At 47.6% G+C, this 17792-nt stretch overlaps 6 protein-coding genes across 6 annotated transcripts; 4 read left to right on the top strand and 2 right to left on the bottom strand.

The window, feature by feature from the left end:
- Positions 1–81: 81 nt before the first annotated feature.
- RhiXN_03093 (lactonase, 7-bladed beta-propeller) lies at positions 82–1457 on the bottom strand (the record flags this gene model as incomplete). Its single annotated transcript, XM_043322910.1, has 5 exons — positions 82–260; positions 316–438; positions 498–709; positions 762–1034; positions 1087–1457. The coding sequence occupies 5 exons, from the start codon at positions 1455–1457 to the stop codon at positions 82–84; spliced, it is 1158 nt and encodes a 385-aa protein (XP_043178406.1).
- A 2083-nt stretch (positions 1458–3540) lies between these two features.
- On the top strand, positions 3541–5696 carry RhiXN_03092 (ICE-like protease (caspase) p20 domain protein; the record flags this gene model as incomplete). Its single annotated transcript, XM_043322909.1, has 6 exons — positions 3541–3604; positions 4246–4383; positions 4439–4561; positions 4614–4706; positions 4776–5581; positions 5637–5696. The coding sequence occupies 6 exons, from the start codon at positions 3541–3543 to the stop codon at positions 5694–5696; spliced, it is 1284 nt and encodes a 427-aa protein (XP_043178405.1).
- A 716-nt stretch (positions 5697–6412) lies between these two features.
- On the bottom strand, positions 6413–10498 carry RhiXN_03091 (Rho guanine nucleotide exchange factor; the record flags this gene model as incomplete). Its single annotated transcript, XM_043322908.1, has 15 exons — positions 6413–6926; positions 6975–7072; positions 7129–7289; positions 7352–7591; positions 7640–7714; positions 7767–7884; positions 7934–8191; positions 8241–8299; positions 8349–8472; positions 8528–8595; positions 8647–9019; positions 9073–9301; positions 9362–9544; positions 9597–9646; positions 9707–10498. 15 exons carry the CDS (start codon positions 10496–10498, stop codon positions 6413–6415), a joined length of 3342 nt encoding a protein of 1113 aa, XP_043178404.1.
- A 797-nt stretch (positions 10499–11295) lies between these two features.
- On the top strand, positions 11296–12450 carry RhiXN_03090 (uncharacterized protein; the record flags this gene model as incomplete). The annotated part of the gene is made up of 6 exons (XM_043322907.1): positions 11296–11370; positions 11434–11809; positions 11888–12003; positions 12055–12187; positions 12246–12317; positions 12374–12450. 6 exons carry the CDS (start codon positions 11296–11298, stop codon positions 12448–12450), a joined length of 849 nt encoding a protein of 282 aa, XP_043178403.1.
- A 1120-nt stretch (positions 12451–13570) lies between these two features.
- Positions 13571–14606, top strand: RhiXN_03089 (uncharacterized protein; the record flags this gene model as incomplete). The annotated part of the gene is made up of 4 exons (XM_043322906.1): positions 13571–13809; positions 13887–13955; positions 14012–14160; positions 14221–14606. 4 exons carry the CDS (start codon positions 13571–13573, stop codon positions 14604–14606), a joined length of 843 nt encoding a protein of 280 aa, XP_043178402.1.
- Positions 14607–16754: 2148 nt separating this feature from the next.
- On the top strand, positions 16755–17573 carry RhiXN_03088 (uncharacterized protein; the record flags this gene model as incomplete). Its single annotated transcript, XM_043322905.1, has 4 exons — positions 16755–16831; positions 16891–16959; positions 17022–17176; positions 17257–17573. The coding sequence occupies 4 exons, from the start codon at positions 16755–16757 to the stop codon at positions 17571–17573; spliced, it is 618 nt and encodes a 205-aa protein (XP_043178401.1).
- Positions 17574–17792: the final 219 nt, after the last annotated feature.

Below are 17792 nucleotides of genomic sequence, written 5' to 3'. Positions count from 1 at the left end.
ATTGAATTTGCGGCAGGTAACAATCGATATATGCGAGTGAGTAGGTTATTTTACAGCGAGTCCACGGAGTTTAATTCATGCCTAGAAAATTGGACGCCAGAGCACAGATACAGGGGATTTGGTCTTATAGTTAGTCACAACGTCCTTGAACTCGCCTGTCCAAATGTCTCGTTCGACAACCGTGATTCCAGTATCCTGATTTGTCACTGCAACATATCTGCCCGTAGGATCAATCGCGTGGTCACGAGGGTTTTTGCCCCCTTCGAATAACGTTTCAGTCTTACATAGTTCAATGCAACGGCAACACCCACTCACCTGTACCGACTAGGCTTTGAAAAGTCAAGTGTTCTGATTGAGAAAACGGGTTGATAGAGAAAGATACAAGGGTATCATCAGAGCGTGAGGTATCATTCCGGTTAGAAGCAATCAAGAAGCGAGCTATTGTCCAAGGATTATTAGTTAATCATACGTGATGAGAGCAACCAGCTATATCGTACCATCCGGGGTAACAACGACTTCGGCAGCGTTGATATCAATGGTAGGAGTGGAAGGTGGAAGGCCAGCTCCGCGAGTGGAAATAGTCTGAACCAATTTGGGTACTGCGCCGCGTGAATCGGTGGAGATATCGAATACCATAATAACGTTGGATAATTGGTTCAGCAGGTACATGTATAGTGACGGCCCAATGGGCGGCCAGAACGTGAGGTGCCTGTAATATATGTTTCAGCCTATTTCTGTATCAATATATGCACCGAACTTACCTGGGACCGGACCCAACTGGGAGCACAACATCGTCGAGTTGCTCGACTTGACCAGCCCCTTTGTGTCGAAAGACGTGCAGACGATCCGTTCCGAGGTTAGGGATGTAGAGGAAGCGAGAGAACCCATCAAAGCGCGCTTGATGTGGGCGGGAAGCAGATTGTTCCTTCGCGTTGGGCCCAACGCCATAAAATGGAAAGGTAAACGTGGCTGCTGGATCGGCAGCAAAAGTACCGTTGGCGCGAACAGCAAAAATAGCTACGTTCGCACCGTTGCTAGAATACGAGTTGTTAAGAGCCGGTCCTGGTGGACAGAAGTCACGCTCACATATTGGGTACAGCGAGGGTCTTCCCATCTCTAGAAATCTCGCAATGAACAGCAGAGTTGCCATTGGTATGTCCCGACGCAATCTTGGCGACCTTACCGTCTTTGTCATATGACCACGCATTTACTCCGCCTTCTGGCTGACCACGAGCTGGGGTATAAAGAACATGGAGCCATGGGTGCTTGTCGACCCACCCAGGCTGATATCCCGCATCGAGAGTAGTAGAAACATTCGTGAGAGTATTGCCGTCAAAGTTAAATGTTGAGAAAGCCCCAGTGTTAGATGTGAACCAAAGCTGCTGGTCACCAAAAGGCCAAAAGGTTGCTGCTGTATAAGAAGCAAGGGAAAGAGCAAACAAAACCCTTCGAGCCATGGTGAGAGGGAGTAAGGGGGTTTGGAGATATTCAACCAGGCGTCACAAGGCACTTTTTAAGATGAGAAGCTAGTCATTAGGAGTGGAATGAAGTTCGGAATAAAAGTTCATGTTCCATCATTCGCGCTTCTTCAAAGCGATCGGTAGGCACAAGGAACATTTGTCATTAGCTCGGCAGATTTCATCTCTTGGCAGTGGCAAACCGGATATGTGAATTTACGGGCCATGTGCGGTCCGGTAAGCCATCCTGAAATCATTGCGACGGCAGCTGTGATCGTGAGCTACAACCACACAACTGAGAGCAGTGTACGCGGGCATTCAGGCTTTCGCTCAGGCGGCTCTCTACTGCTGCTTTTAGCATTTTGCATGTGGCAGTTTCATGGTAGGGTAGGGTGGTCAGCGATGCCCGGCCACGGGTAGCACAGGTGACATCGTTATCATTTGATTACATGTTCTTGTGCTTGCATAACCGGCGATTGATGGTCTAAACAATAGTAGGGTTAAGTCTTTGGCCAACTAGCTACATGTAACTGTAACTATGTGTGGAGCGTTTCGACGATTTTTCGAGGCGATAGATGCTATGAGAGGCCTTGCACTGATGAGCATATCACAGCTGTCTCTGAAACTTGGCAGGAAGATGGCGGGAAGATCGGGAAAGTTATTTCTGCATTATTCTGCATTGAGTCATGGACATACATAGTCGAATGATCGTCATAAATTTACATTAGCGGAGATCTCGGCATCTAAAGCTTCCGGGCCTGAGGGGACATCTTTATAATTACTCACCATATCCGTATCTGACCGCCACTCTATATTCTGTATCTAGCCGATCAATTGTATTCCATCCCGAGTCTATCGAAGATTGAAAAGGGTGACAGTCTCCACTCATGACTTCGTGTAATCATGTGGTGGGCTAGCCACTTTTGTGTCCCACATCTATTTCGTGGTAGCTAGCGTGTTTCATCCCAGCTTGACTGGGAGTGCGCAGGGTCTTCTGCTCTGGAGGAAACAAGCCGCAAGTAGAACAATTGAGAATACCGAACACACAATTGTAATTCAATATAACGGCAACAACGATGCAACCCCATCCCTCACACTGTACAAGGTTATAATGCTGAAAATCAGTGCGCGTGTTTGAGTGAGAATTGAGCTGAAGTCAATATCAATACATACTGATTTTAGGTATTGATTCTTCCATAGTCTGATTCATGTTGAGAGAGGCATACTAACATTGTAATTTTCAGACCATATCCTACTGAAAAAAGGAATCTTTTACTGATGTACTGATTTTCAGGATCTTATCACACCACAGTGTCAGTAGTGTACAAAACCTTCACATATCCCCCTTGTGACGTACTCTAGGGCCGGAGTGGTAACCACAAGAGGAATCAGCAGCAGAATACATTGCTCACGCCTCATGGAGTGTGGTACACACAGTCAGAGCAGGCGAATAGACGTAGGGCCATGAACTGATCCTGGGCTTGTCATGCTTGAGCTCATTATCTATATATTGAACGCGTATTATTATGGTGCACCCCTTTTGATTGGTCCTAAGTGATACGGGAACACATAGTTGTGCCTCACGGGCTCCAACGTGGGTTGGGCTACTTTATTTATTCGATACATGTTCCCCCGGGTCAGTTTAGAGTGGAATAAATTGAATGCTATTATTTCACTAGTTCGTGCTAACTCAAGTAATCGTCTCGACTACTATTGCTCCAGACCGGTAGAACGCATATAGCCACTTGCTTGGAATGAATAGCAATATGACCCAGCTGCTAATAAGTTGTACAGGAGGTCTTCTTTCATTTGTGCGACCCAGGTACCTGGGCGACTGGGTTACTTCATCCTAACCTGACTTGCTACTCCAGCTCCTTCCTTAGTCCAGGAATTAAGGCGCGTCCCTTCTAGTAAACCATACACAACTGTGGATAATAACCACGAATTTCTGTCAAAAATATAGAACCACCCTCAAAGAACTAAGTCGAGTCACATATTCAGATCACCCTTACTTCCAAAGAAAAAACTTGGCCGGCAATATGCGTTGGTCCAAATTAATGATATACACGCCGCACGGAACGCTATGCCCGGTATTCCCACCGGAAAGCCGAAGCTTCCGGCTCACACATTTGGGACAATGAAGAACGGTACCTTGCGCAGGACAAGACATAAAGCACCGATTACAACATCGCGGCTAACCTACCAGGGCACCGTAATCATACTTCACGGAATTTGGGAGCACAACCTTCTGTCATTCCATAATTGTATTGCTAGAAAGCATCGTTTTCTATTCGGAAAGTTTGCACAGAAGGTTTGGTATGAACGGCGCTCTGGCCCAGAAAGAAAATTTTTTGGGGGGCTACTAAAAATTGGGGACGATTTAGCTAAATTTGGTATATTGATCATCTAGCAATCTCCATATATATCTCCATATATATCATCTCGTTATAGAAACCGGGTTCACTGTGTCAAGTTATGTCTACCTTCCTATTTCCTTCTCGATTGACTGAGTCTATGTCTTCTACACAACCTTCAGCTGCATTGCCGTCTCACCAGGGTGCTATGATTACTGGAACTAAGACTCTGATATGCATACAGCAACCAAGTCAATGTGTGGTACGGGAGCCTGATGTGATACCCATACCTCACGAGGCTCAACAGTGAGTACTTTCTAATACATACACTGATAGAAGACTCATTTAAAAAATTGAAAGCCACAGTCCAACCCTAGCTGCTTGTTACAATCGCCTGCTATTAATTCTTGCTGTGATGCTCATAATTTTTTCAGCTGCCGGGTTAATAGCACGAGTGGCTTGTAATATACGCACCAGTACTGTGGATCCTCGTCAACTCAGGGGGGTCACTACGACGTTGGACAACGAACCAAAATCATTACTGAGGCGGACTGTACTGAACACAAATGCTGGTTAGTAAATAAGCCACGTTGTCTCACGATCGCACTGAAATCTGGGTGACACTAGCAAGCTATCAAGAAGTTGCCACGAAACAAACGAGTGTTGCCACATGGGGGCCCAGTGGATCTAGGCCTGTCATTCAGCCTTTATACCCTTCCAAATTCGTTTTTGGGGGAGATGCTAATTGTAGTGAGTTACTCCGACTTTTGTATGATCATACTTAGCGAGAGTTTTTGTGCAGTTGTAATGAGTCCTGTGGAGGGGGTGGATGCTACAATGGAGCAGTTGGAAACCACAATCACACCAAAGTCAGGTATCCGGGGCCGGTCATTTGGTTAGTAACACGTTACAAGCTACAGTCTATATGCAAGAGCCCACATGTTGAGTGTTATTATACCGGCAGGCGTTACTCAAAAGAAAGACCCAATCAGCTCCAATGGGTCCGACATACGAGCGACCAAATTGGTATCCCAAATCTTTGAGTCTCCGAGTCCAGTACAGGAAGATTACACAGTGTCCAACAATAAGAAACCTCAAACTCAGCATGTCCCAACGAGTAACCTACGAGCTCATACAGCCCCATGCATTAGAAACCCCTCGATTTCTCTTGTGAAAAGCTTAACGGGCCTGATCTCGTTGCGGCAGGCTAAGGTGCATATTCTAGGAGTTGGAACGAGTTGGGAAGGACAAGGCGACAGATTTGAGGCTCTTCCAGGGCCCTCTCACGATATAGAATGGCTGAAAAACGCATTTGCTCACCAGCAAAACTTTTGGTTTAACTCCCTTCTTGACCACAACGTCACTCTAGCGACAATTCGTCAATCATTGGATAGGATGTTCTCTGTAGCAGAAGAGAGCGACTTGTTGGCTTTATATTTTTCCGGCCATGGAGGATACGATGACCAGTTCGAACTATATGATTCGACTTCACTTGACGAAGTGATCCTAAACGAATGGATCGTCGAATTTCGCTCCTCAAATTCTGCACACAATCCTGTTTACATCGTTTTTGACTTTTGTCGGCCAGGTCGTGTTAGACCTCAAGCGGAGCTCGCCAGCGACGTCAAAGTCATTTGGGCTTGCTCTCCCACTCAACCCGCTCTGGAACTAAAGTTGAAGGATCCTAACAACGCTTTACCACGCTCATGCTTCCTTTTATCCTTAATCCTCGCTATAGGCGATGTCTCGGAGGATCCTACTTTACCAGCAGTAGGCCGATTCACCGATCGAATGAAGCAACTTGTCAAAACCATTCGGGGGTTAGCTTGCTATCGATGTCGATGTAGGTTACCATGGCGTTTTTGTGGATGCAACTCCTGCGTAGAAGGTGGTCTTTGCCCTCATGACCAGCACGGAGGAGACTTACCATTCCAGGTGGTTAGTATAGGTGGGATTGATGTGAGTGAATTTGCTTCTCTACAACCTAGGCACTCATAACACCACAATTATCCAGGATAACTCGGACTTCTCTGTTCTTGTGGATTATGTTGCAAGCTCTTTCCCGTTGCATATAAAAAGAGTGGGCGATCAGGTAGCGAAGAGCTATTGGATGCTATATTTCGTAAGTTAGCCTTGCGTGGTTATTGAAGTGCATGGACGGCTGACTTTAAGGAATATCAGAACCCTTCCCGTATGTCAACCAACAAACGACCTTTAAATTCCCATAACCATAGCCCCGAGTTGGGCTTAGGAGTTGATAATGTAGCCCGTAATATGACTGTTCCAGCATTGGTCCAGCTATAAGCACACCTTGGGTTTAAGCACGTGCATCTACCAGTCGGTGTTAATTTTGCTGGTCGTTCGTCAATATACCTCATGACACCAACTGGTTTAGTAAATAGCTGTCAACGTGAATGACCTTGGTATCACCCCCACTATCGGCCTTAGCCATGTTCTCCTACCTCGCAACATCCCCTTTCCACGCCCTATTATTTTAGACACGCCCTTTCAGCATGGTACAAATAATATTTGATTGAAAACATCGTTACTTGGTCCGTATAACAATACAGAAAGAATTTTGATACATTATACACAAAAAAATCATAGATCCCATTCTCTCCACAGCGCATCACCACTTGTCTGGTTCTGCTCAATCGGAGCGGTTTCCAATATTTCGACCACATGGTCAGTCTTCCCCCGAGCATCGTCTTCTCCTCTCATAGCCGCCAAAACGGGTCCTTCGTATGGTGGCCCCGAGTATAAAAGTCTGACGTCCCGCTCTTGAATAACCTGTACAAGACCTCCATTCTCTACGTTTCGGATTTCGATATAGTTGGGACTGAATAAGAGGGCATATGGCCACCTGAATGCCACACTTGTGGCACGCGTTTCCCAACGAACAAAGGCAGACTGTCGCGCAGGAGCACCATACTTGGTCACATAGCATCCAAAGTCAGCATAGACAATCATGAGTTCCTTTGATCGGGAGAGGACCATGCCGAGAGATTTGGATCGATAGCAGCGATCTTTGAGGTTAGCTATGGCTTCAGCACTACCGTATTCCACACTAGGATGAACCATAAAGTCTGGAACGGGGTACGCTTTCATGGCAGGGCTGAAGACAGAATAAGAATATGGAATCATGTGGCGGTAGTGAACGTACTCTCGTGGATCTACAATGACAACTTGACTCTGGCACATTACAACCAATCGTTTGTTTAGCATAGCGAGATCCGTGGCGTCTCTTGGTAAACTGAGAGTCTACAAAGAATCCAAAGTCGGTTCTGAGCAGCACCATACTTTGACATGTGTCTTACCTGACCGTACTGTGGGAACATATTGGAGTAAGAATCTTTCGAAGATGACCTTAGTCTACCGAATAATCCTATATTGGTGGTATTCGAGGCTCTAGTAGGTTCTTCCAATGCTTCTAGTACGTGCAAATGGACTTGTAGCAACGATTTAGTCACGTATCCAACTAACCACAGGGTTTCGTCGATATGTCAGTTGCTAATCTATCTTGTTTGCTACAAGACTCACTAAGCATTTTCCCTTCGCATACCCCAGCCCTGAAAAATTGTACGTCGCCATCTCGATGCCTAGATATCCGTTCTCCAGCAACCCCAAGCTCTGCCATGTCGGCTTCACGACGCCAAACACGAACCAAAGTTTGGAACGGGTATGCATATAGGCTCTCGTTGGCAAGTACTACTAATTTTCCGAAAGATTGGAGGGCAACCATACAGTTTACATCTGTAAATCGCATGACTTTCTGGATGCCTATTAAAGAGGTTAGCTAAAGTAGGGATCTCACGTTAAACTTCAAACCTTGCGGTTGGTGCCTAAGGCCCAGGTATATGCCAAAATTCGTGCTATATGCTAAGTAATGACCACCCTCGTAGGCTACGAATATGTTAGGAAGTCAGATCCTCTACCCTTCTTACATTCAACTCACCAAATGGCGCTACAGCCTTGACTTGTCCAAGAAACTCTATTCTGTCCGCAATCTCCGAAGGCACGAGGACGGTCCTGGAGTTGAACCTCCTTCCACTTAGGACTCCCATAGCAAAGTACTTGATACAAGTCAGAACACAGTACGAAGATCCGTAACCCATTACATACTTTGTTCTCGGTCTGATAGGTATCTCGGATGAGCTTGGCTTCTTGAATCGCTGTCAACCACTGTTGCCTCTTCGATTCGGATTCGGCATAGAACGTATACCGACGATTCTCTGGTTCAGCGACGTGAAATATTGTAAATGGATACATTGGAATGGTATCCCCCAAAAGCTTATCGCGAATGATGCAACCTTCCGGTCGGCGCGTTTCGGGAGGTCCATTGAGGGGTTTAGCAATCCGCAAGTAGTCCAGAGGAATAGGCTTGACACAAGAGTTAAATAAAAACCTACACAAGCAAGGAATTACTCACTCTGGAAACAACATTGCACTGTTCGCGACATCCATGGTTTACTTCTTTCGTGACTACGACTATACCAAAGATTAATGTAAAGAGTTATATTAGAAACACTCGACTTACGATAGTTATCAAGTAAGCCAACATAAAGATCACTCCAGCCATGCCACTCGACATCCCTGCGCTGTCGCCGTGATAGAGGACCAGCCATGAATAACTGACGATGCTCATCATACCAGTCTAAATCCTATTCCATGCGCATATAAGCCATATCTTGTAGAAGCTACAATATTCCTACTTACAATAATTTCTCCCTTTCGGAAGTGCAACTTTTTGCAAAAATTCTCAAAGTCTACACGCTTTTGCAGTGCTGTAAAACTGACTTTAGTAAACAGAACGCAGAAAGCCCCCAGATACTCACACTGCAACTCATATGATGCGATACTCAGTACTTGTTTCAACGTTGATACTATCAAGGGTATAGGAGCATCATCTCCGTGGACGTCCGGGTGGTCTTCAACGGTATGTTTGGCCATAGTCGTGAGCTGTAACTCGAGCCTCGTAAATCGAGTATTAAATCCATGCAGGTAGGAATCAAATTCTTGCTTGTTGATTTTCTGGGCCAACAATTCAAGCGAAGGTTTCTGGTTATCCTCGAGTCGAGGACTATACGAATCGTCCATTCCAACTTTACGGAGATTAGCCAAGATTTTGGGTATGTCATTAAAGAATTTGCGGTATGCTTCATTTTGTCGAAGTTCAGTCTTGTGGTAATTAAGCGCTTTGGGTAAATGCTGGAATCTCACTATCAGATTAGGTTTGGAGCGACTCATAAACTAGGACGGACCTTCTGGAATCTGGTATAGGCCTCCTTGTGCTCGAGTAGCCATTTGAGGTATATATCCGCTACAGTGTGAATTATTGGGTGCTGGTCTCGCTGTCGTTCATAGAGTTTGTCGCGAAGTTCGAGATGTATCGAGAGGATTTCTTGAGCGTTGAAGAATATCTCATGCACCAATATATCCAGTCTGTCGCGGTGGGATATGACTGGGGGATCAGCATAGAGCAAACCGTCCCTGAAAATCTATGGCACTATTATGCATATCCGAATACCCAAACAAATCTCACTTACATACAAAAAGATTTGCATCCCAATAATAAAGTTGCGCTCGGACTTGACAAGTTCATAGATATTGCTCTGTCGTTGGATTTCGTGCTTGTCCAAGATTTTTCGAGCCTCTTCTGGCACGACATATACCCACTCGTCAACTTCTGGTGATGCAGATGCATGAAACAATGCAAGTTTATCCAAGCCAGACCTGTATCGTTTTTAGCTGCACGCGGGAGCAAGTTTGCAATACTTCCACTTACTCGGCCAATAACACCTGATCAGCCAGCATGCCTGATCCGATTTGTTCAGCCTAGCAAAAGAGACCATGCTTAAACCCGAACGGATTCAAAGTCTAGCGAACAATACTCACATTGGATGCCGTATCGAACGAAGTCTCCGAGTCCATCCCCCACCGATCTTTGATCAATTCCTGCTGTTGTCGCTTATCCACTTCATCGCTCCTCCTCGCTGGCGTGGACTGCTTCCTACCCCCATGCCCATGCGTGGATCCCCCATAGCCACTATCCAAATCATCCATGCTCACATCCACATGATTCCCAACCGTGAAAGCCGACCCCTCCCAAGGCCGTGCATGTCTCCGGCTCGTGGTTTCTCCAGGTCCGCGACTCGTCTTGGGCTGCCCCCACGAAGCACTCACGTTTTCAAACTGGGTGAGAGGGCGTTGGAGTCGGGCGTCTGCCGTACGAGGGTTCATGTTTGTGTGTAGCGTGGATGGTTCGGCGCTCCAGCTGCGAGATACTGGACCGGGAGGAAGGAGGGGAGGGGCAAGTCGATCATTCTGGGGGTATGGATTCGAGGGACCTGGTCGTTTGTATGGATCTGCAGATGGATATAATGTCCCGGCACTACGATTTCCTTGGTATATTTCTGGTGTGGGCATGGCATATGTTGCCGCATTGGGTACTTGCCCATGGGAGCCGTACCTAGGTCGAGCTGCATTGGCCATCCTCGTACTTTGGTCCAGTGATTCTTTCAGAGCGGTAGGCGAAGAAGGGTTGATAGCCGGTTGAGCACCAGTAGGAGGAGATGGAGGAGGTATATGGACCTTGGGTCGTTGAACTTGACGTATGGTTGTCGAGCTTGTTGTACGTGGAGCGGATTCAGGTCGTCTCGCCCCGGGACCCGGGCTTCGACGAGACATGCTAACGTTATGCTTGAGGCTGTGTGTCTATCCAAGATGCGTAATTCTCGTTAAGTTTTGTAACCTAATTATACTTTTGTGGAAAGCACAGGGATAAGTACAGTGGCGGATTGTGGATGGTCGAGCGGATACAATGGGGTAAATTATGACGAAAGCTGGTCAAGCAGAAGCAGAGCTGAACCCTTGTGTCGATCAGCCATGCTGAGCCACCTTGGTCTAAATAAACAAGTAAATTAGCCCAATTCAAATTTGTGGGCGTTTGCATCCTTGTTGGTCTTCCCAAGAGACAGACTGTTACAACGGGCCAAGAGAGACCCTCACGGCTCCTATAATCCTTACATCCAAATGGTTGTCTTTACTACCATTGGGCTCGGGCTATGAATGGCTATAATATCGATCCACCAGACATACCTCTTCAGGATATATTGAACAGGGTTGACACATCAGATATATACGATTCTTAATTGAAAACTCCAATGGATTCTCCAAATAGGTCGGCTCCTTTGAACACTGGATTGGGTCGGTTGAACACTGTATTGCCAACAGCCACCTACGACTTGTGTCTGGACATCTCCTGCCCGAAGAAGTCAAGACATCCTCTTTGAACCAATTCAGAGTTTGCATCGAGACTGGATATCAAAGAAAAAAGTATTATATTTGATCCACCAAGATTGCCCATGTTAAAATTCATAAATCAAGCATGCTATGACATAACATAACAGCATTCATGACATCTTAATTGGAAAATTCCTCGGCACGCATAATTCGCCAGTCGGCGGGCGACATGCCGAATACCAATGCGAGAAAGACATCAGTTCGTTCCAGAGGCTGAAACTCAACCAGACGATAACTGCACATCTAACCAGTGCGGTGTACGCAGGAGGAGGGCATACTACATTTCACTTTATACCAATTCACTCCCGAGTTGCGCCCAGCCGAAACCGATAACCGGCCCAATCACCCAAGCCAAAGCGCTTACCTCTTTGATTGGTCACTCCACAGCGCTTACACCCAGTAACTCTTACCTAACCCTTCCCCCCCCGCCTCCCACCATGTCGAATACCGAACCCACTTCCGAATCAGGGACATCCACACCTTATAGGGGTCGAGGCAAGCGCGGCGGATTCGGTAAATCCCTCCGTGCACGAGGGCGAGGAAAGAGGTTCACAACGCCCGCGCCGTTCCGGTCGCGAGAGGAGGAAGAGGAAGATGAGGTGGATGAGGAAGAGGTGGAGCGGGAACGACTCAAGTATGCGAGGAGGGGGATGAAGAGCAATGCGGATAGGTATGAGGAGAAGGAACCTGACCCTGGTGAGTGAGTGAGGGAATGGGAGATATGTGATATCTATTGGGTGGCGGTTGGATTGATCGAGGGCGGTTTGAGGGCAGAAGAGGAACCGGAGCCCGAGGTGGACTTGTCGGAATTTATGAGGAAACAAAAACTGGAGGATGAAGCGGAGACAAGCGCAAGTATAGCTGTTCCTAAAGCCGAAATGGATGATGATGTACGTGAATTGGCACACTACTGGGTGACTTATCGGATTGAATGCGCGCAGATAGATCACTCCCTTGCTAATTTCGGTTCACGGGCGCCTCTTGCGTCCCGAAAGGACCGAAAGGGTGTGATTGAGTGGGACGATTCGCTCGAGGCCATGAAACAGGAAAAGGAAAAGGCAGAAGCAGTCTGGGGTGAGTAATTGTGTCAACTCGTGCTATCAATAGCGCCTCAGCCATTCGATAAAATTAGAGTTAAAAGCAAGGTTCAAACACGCTCCCCAGAGCAAACCCCGAGCAAACGAGCGTCGGGTAGTTCGTCAACGTAAGATATGGTCTTGCCGAATTTGTTCATTCTCCACCATTGACGTACTATTTCAGCCCGCTTGGCCGGGGAAGACGAGCCGACGGATCCTAAGAAAGAAATGGAAGAGTTCCTGGACGACCTTCTCACGTAGCGCGTTACCCGACCCTGCGTTCATTCCGGATCAGGACGTAAAAAGGACGAGCGATAGAGATTAATTATTTATATTGGACTCACTGGGCACGAGCTCTTGGCACGTCAACCCCTATACTTTAACCGGTCCGTATCTGAAATGAGTTGAAGAGTGTATGCAGGGGAACAAGGACCTTTGTTGACTCCCGAACCTGTAAGTTTTTGTCCAACTGAATAATGTACGTGCATGTATCAATCACGTGGAAGACGTATGAAGTACGTGAGAAATCGAACACAGCTATGATGTGCGATTTGAGGATCTGCGTTCATGTCGCCGGATCCAATCGTACGAGATAGCGCCCAAAGCACACGTGTAGGAACAAACGCGCATTGAGTTTGTTGTTTGAATGCGTACGCCCCAACGCTCAGGCAGGAATGTTTTATGTTTGTAACGCCAAAGAAAAAGGCGCCACTAAGCAGCGTTTCGGCGGGCGTAATTGACGTTCTTGATCAATTTACGCATTTTTTTGACAGGTATTTTGGCCCCCTAGCCTGACAGAACCACATTCAACCAACAGCGAGACGCATGCGAGTTGCCCGCGTGTGCCTCGAAATCAGTATAGAAGCACCGAGATACCAACCCCACGCATATTGTTATTCAGGTCTAGAATATTCGTGCTGCATGTTTGTGCGATAAGCCCCCGAACAGTGACTGGGGTCTTGGATCGGATGTAAGACTACGAGTGGGACCAAGGATTGCCGAAGAGTTCGCCACAGCTGAGAATAGATGAATAGTCATAAAGCTAAATCGGACTCATCGAACTCGTGGAGAGTGGGTGCTGCGCATTGCGATGAGGGCGTAGACTGGGGGGGAATGATCACGCGCGGGTGGGAATGTTTGCCAAGAGACGCAATGCGACAAATATCGGCTGCCGGAATACGTGCCCTGGCCAGGGTTCCTCAGTTCCGGCCACTTGACCCACACACCAGCTCGAGTTGGCAAGCAGCAAGTGCGGTATAGGATACATGCGCAACGCAAGTCACTAGCCTCGTTGTGGTTGCCAGGAATTTCCGACGAGTGCAGAGCCAAGAAGAGAACCGCATTTTGCAATGCAAGGTTATCGATACGGTTGTGATGCGTCATGGGCCATGGGGGCAGAGTGGCGGGGGTCCTGTCCCCTAACTGCATGCGGAAAAGGCGACAGAAGCCGGTCAACGGGATTCAAAAGGCCGCTGCAACAGGCTTGTCTCAACCAGCCCACGTCGACCTCCCTCTCTCGTCTTCGATTCCAACGGCCGCAACAATGCTCTTCCAAGCTACCTCTTTCCTTGCCTTGCTTGCTGTTGTCTACGCCCAAGCTGACCCATCGATCAACACTCCGTAAGTCTCAAGTCGACTTCTTACCCCTTGAATGGGCAATTCTTCAAAGTGAAGCGAACTAACCATCCCTTGCTCAGTGCTGCGGTCGTCCAATGCCAGCCCGCTCAGATTACTTTTACCGCTAGCAAAACCCCGGTGTTCATTAGGTAAGTAGGCTCGTCGTGGAATTAGAAGCGGCGAGTTGACAGTTGTATGCTACTAGCATTATTCCTGGCGGTCAGCCTTCTGCTGCCCCCTTGCAAGACTTGGGCCAACAAACCACCAGCCCTATGACATGGGTTGCGAACATTGCTTCTGGAACCTCGATTACTTTCCAGCTCCGTGACTCTAGTGGTGCTGTTGTTTACTCTGGTGAGTTTTCTACCCCTTTTTGAACATTCCCTTATTAATCATAATCATAATCATATAAAGCTCCCATCACTATCCAGCAGAGCTCCGACTCGAGCTGTCTCGGCCAGCAGCCATCCACATCTGCCGGTTCGGCCACCGCTGCTCCTACCACATCGGCACCAGCCACCAGCTCGGCCGCTTCCAGCGTTTCTTCGGCGGTTTCTTCGATCAGCTCGTCGCTAAGCTCGGTAGCTTCATCGGTAGCTTCATCAGTGTCGTCCGCTATCTCCACCGCAACTGCCCCAGCTACTACCTCTCGCACCGCAACTGTGGTTTCTCCCAGCAGCACTCCATCAGGTACTGCCAGTGGTGCTGCCCCCTCTGGCACCGCCAACGGCGCTGTTCCCGCTCCAAAGGCCGGCCTCGTTGGTCTCCTCGGTGTTGCCGCCGCTGTCGTCATGGCGTAAATCCATTACATCATTTGATGACACACTCGGACTTCGGTTTGGGAATGGACTCGCACGTTTTCACGACTTGGTTCACATTTTCTTTCTTCCTGTCTCGCTACCCGGATTAATGCCACCCTCTCCTTGTTGTGTTTGTATCTCGTCACGTTTGCCCATTTTATTCTTTTCTGACCCCGTTTGAAGTATCTTGGACGTTTTGTGGGTCGCAGAGTGGATTTGTATTGCTTTTTTTGGATACTGTTGCAATATTATCCATCTGCCCTTTTTAATTAGTCTGCCCAAACGACCGGTGATTGAAGGCCCCCGCCCATCACTGGTTCGAAAGCGAAAACTTTTGTCACAGATCGACTAGAGTATCACGGCACCTCGACAACAGGTACTAAGTAAATGTTATATGATCCTTGAGGCCATATCTAACTCAATTGCATGACTTCAAGTGGGCTGTTTAGACTCTCTGGAATGCATATAGATAAGAACAATTGAAAAATTGGTCACCTATACTTTTAATGTACCCAGCCTCCCGGACGGGAAGTAGTTTGGTAGTGCGTCTACTGTTTGATCCTCAACGACTTCTACCGGAACTATTGTCCCAGTCCCGAGTATTTCCTCTCAACCGTAACTGTGAACCTTGTTCAACCGAAGTACAGTAGCCCATGATATTCATAAACTCTTCAAAGCCACTCGCCCGTAAGGTAGATCTGATACAAAGTCGAGGGCGCTAGTTTCGAGGAATCCTTCCTTCGATGGACAAAGCCGTAACTTGGCACAACTTGGCCGCAACTAAAATCTAGAACTCCGGGCAAAGTTCATGCTTGGCAAAACGACCTTGCATGCCAGCTATTCGTTTCCCCCTCTTCATCTCACTGCCCTCGCACGTTGGCCCTAGATTGCCAACGCGCGCATACCACGCGCTTTCTAGGCCCATCCCATCGTGCCTAACCCGCATTTCTGTTCATCACATAATTTGGCACTACAATTGTGCCTCAGCATCACACGACCCGGGCCGAATCGGTACATAACATCATTCAGCTGTTCTTCTGAAAATCACCCTCCTCTCCCCATCGATGCAACATGGTATATATTTTTTGAACGTTTGTATTGTCCATTCAAGCTGGTCTACTTTACGCCGTAACAAGCTGGCGTCGCATTCCATTTCAATACCACTCATATTGCTGTAATATATCCCCATCTGGTTGAGATCGGGGAAAGTACAATTCGCATCGATATTGAGTTCCTGACACTGCATCCGGGAACATTCCAGTTGGGAGCGATCACTGTCGGACCGGCAAACATGGGGATAACGTTGTTATTGTTGTAGTAATACTAGCTAGTCCGTTCTAAACCCGCGTACCACAGCTGAGATTTCGGCTCTTGTACTTGTCGGAAAGAACAGGTTTGAGTTATTTGATCATGACTACGCCCAGCATGCAAACGTCCGGCCTGGGGGAGGGATGAATACATTATAATTTAGTGAGAACCCCTACCCAACTCGATCCAAACATCGCATCAATCTACAAATTTTCTCAAACGGGTCGTTGTATGACGCCACATGGATCTTAAATTGAGAAAATGATGTCATTCTGTGATTCTAGTGGTAATTATACGTTTTTCAGGTACTCTTGGCACTGTCCTTCCTTGAACCCCCGTTGAACGGGAAGAACACAAATCTCCAGTGGCACGACGCTAGATCACTATTCGTTTTACATACGAATGCAATAACACGTTCATGGCGCGCACAAACCTCGCAACCAACAAAAAAAATTCCTTTATCCTTCAAATGTCGTACCAGACGACCGCAACGAGGCGGATGTATGCGCGCCTACAAAGGTTCTTCGTCCATCATTTCAGGTCATTCTTACGAAACCAAGACAGGTCGCCCTTGGTTCCTTCTTGATCTACTGTATCTATCACGTCGGTTACAGGGATCGGTCAATACAAGGTAACACAAACTCGGGTCTGCGACGTCACGACCGCGTATTTGACCGTTGCGAATAACTGTGTTGAATCTAGGGCGTGCATTGTGAGTATATATACCATAGATTCAGTACCGAGCCAGTACTCATCCTCTTCCTCCTCTTCTCTATCCGCCCTTTTATCCCTTTACGACCGCGTTCAACGAATTCTCTTCGACGCATTTGGCCATTTAATATGATGAAGTTTGCCGCTGCCTCGCTCGCTTTTGCTGCTCTTGCGGTTGCTCAGAATGACCCGTCTATCAACTCTCCGTGCGTTACTTTGAATTCTTGGTGCCTCTTCATGTTAACTAACTTGGCGTTTCACATAGGGCCTCGGTTGTCCAGTGCCAACCCATTCAGCTCTCTTGGACAGCAACCAAGGTGCCGGTCTACATTTCGTGAGCAAACTCCGGATCCGACTTTGATTGGATTTGGGGGGGTTAACTTTTATCATTGATAGGATCATTCCCGGTGGCCAACCCGGAGCCGCCCCATTGCATGACTTTGGGGTTCAAGAACCAAATAAAAAGTCATTGACCTGGACGGTGAATCAGCCTGCTGGGACAGATGTCACATTCCAGATTAAGGACGCTGATGGCGCAGTAGCCTATTCAGGTGAGTTTTGTAAATAATTGCGTTATCACCTCTTGTGGTAATAATCACTGGTGCTCGTACTAACTATTCGTTGCTTCCAGCTACCACACCTATCCAAAACAGTAGCGATTCTAGCTGTCTTAAAGGGGGGTCTTCGGCTCCGGCCCAACTCGCCCCAGGCACGACTGGCGCTTCATCTTCAACCCAAGCCCCTCCACCCGCAACCACCCCCGCCGGTACCCCTCCAGCTGGAACCTCCACCTCCTCAGGAAACACTTCCACGCGTCCTCCAGCGACTGCCACTTCCGTACCTACCCCTAGTAGCACCAACGCTCCCGCCGCAAACGGCGCTCTCCCCATCGCTCAAGCAGGATGGACCGGCCTAATCGGTCTCTTGGCCGCTCTCATCGTTGCCTGAGATTGAAATTGCCGTAAAACCACGCTCTAGACTGCATCCTTGCTTCCGGACAATATTGGACAAGGCCCTTCATTTTTCATTCACGATCCTGTAATAGCACACCTTGAAAGCAATCTTGGTCTTCATGTGACCAGGTTGTATACATTCTTGTAAATGGACATTGGAAATGGCTTTTTTACTTATTGAGTTACGAGCGAGTGCCACTTGAGTTGAGTTCTT

The sequence above is a fragment of the Rhizoctonia solani genome, chromosome 3 (assembly GCF_016906535.1).
Source record: "Rhizoctonia solani chromosome 3, complete sequence".
Taxonomy (NCBI): Eukaryota; Fungi; Basidiomycota; class Agaricomycetes; order Cantharellales; family Ceratobasidiaceae; genus Rhizoctonia; species Rhizoctonia solani.
This window is presented reverse-complemented; position numbering and strand designations above follow the sequence as displayed.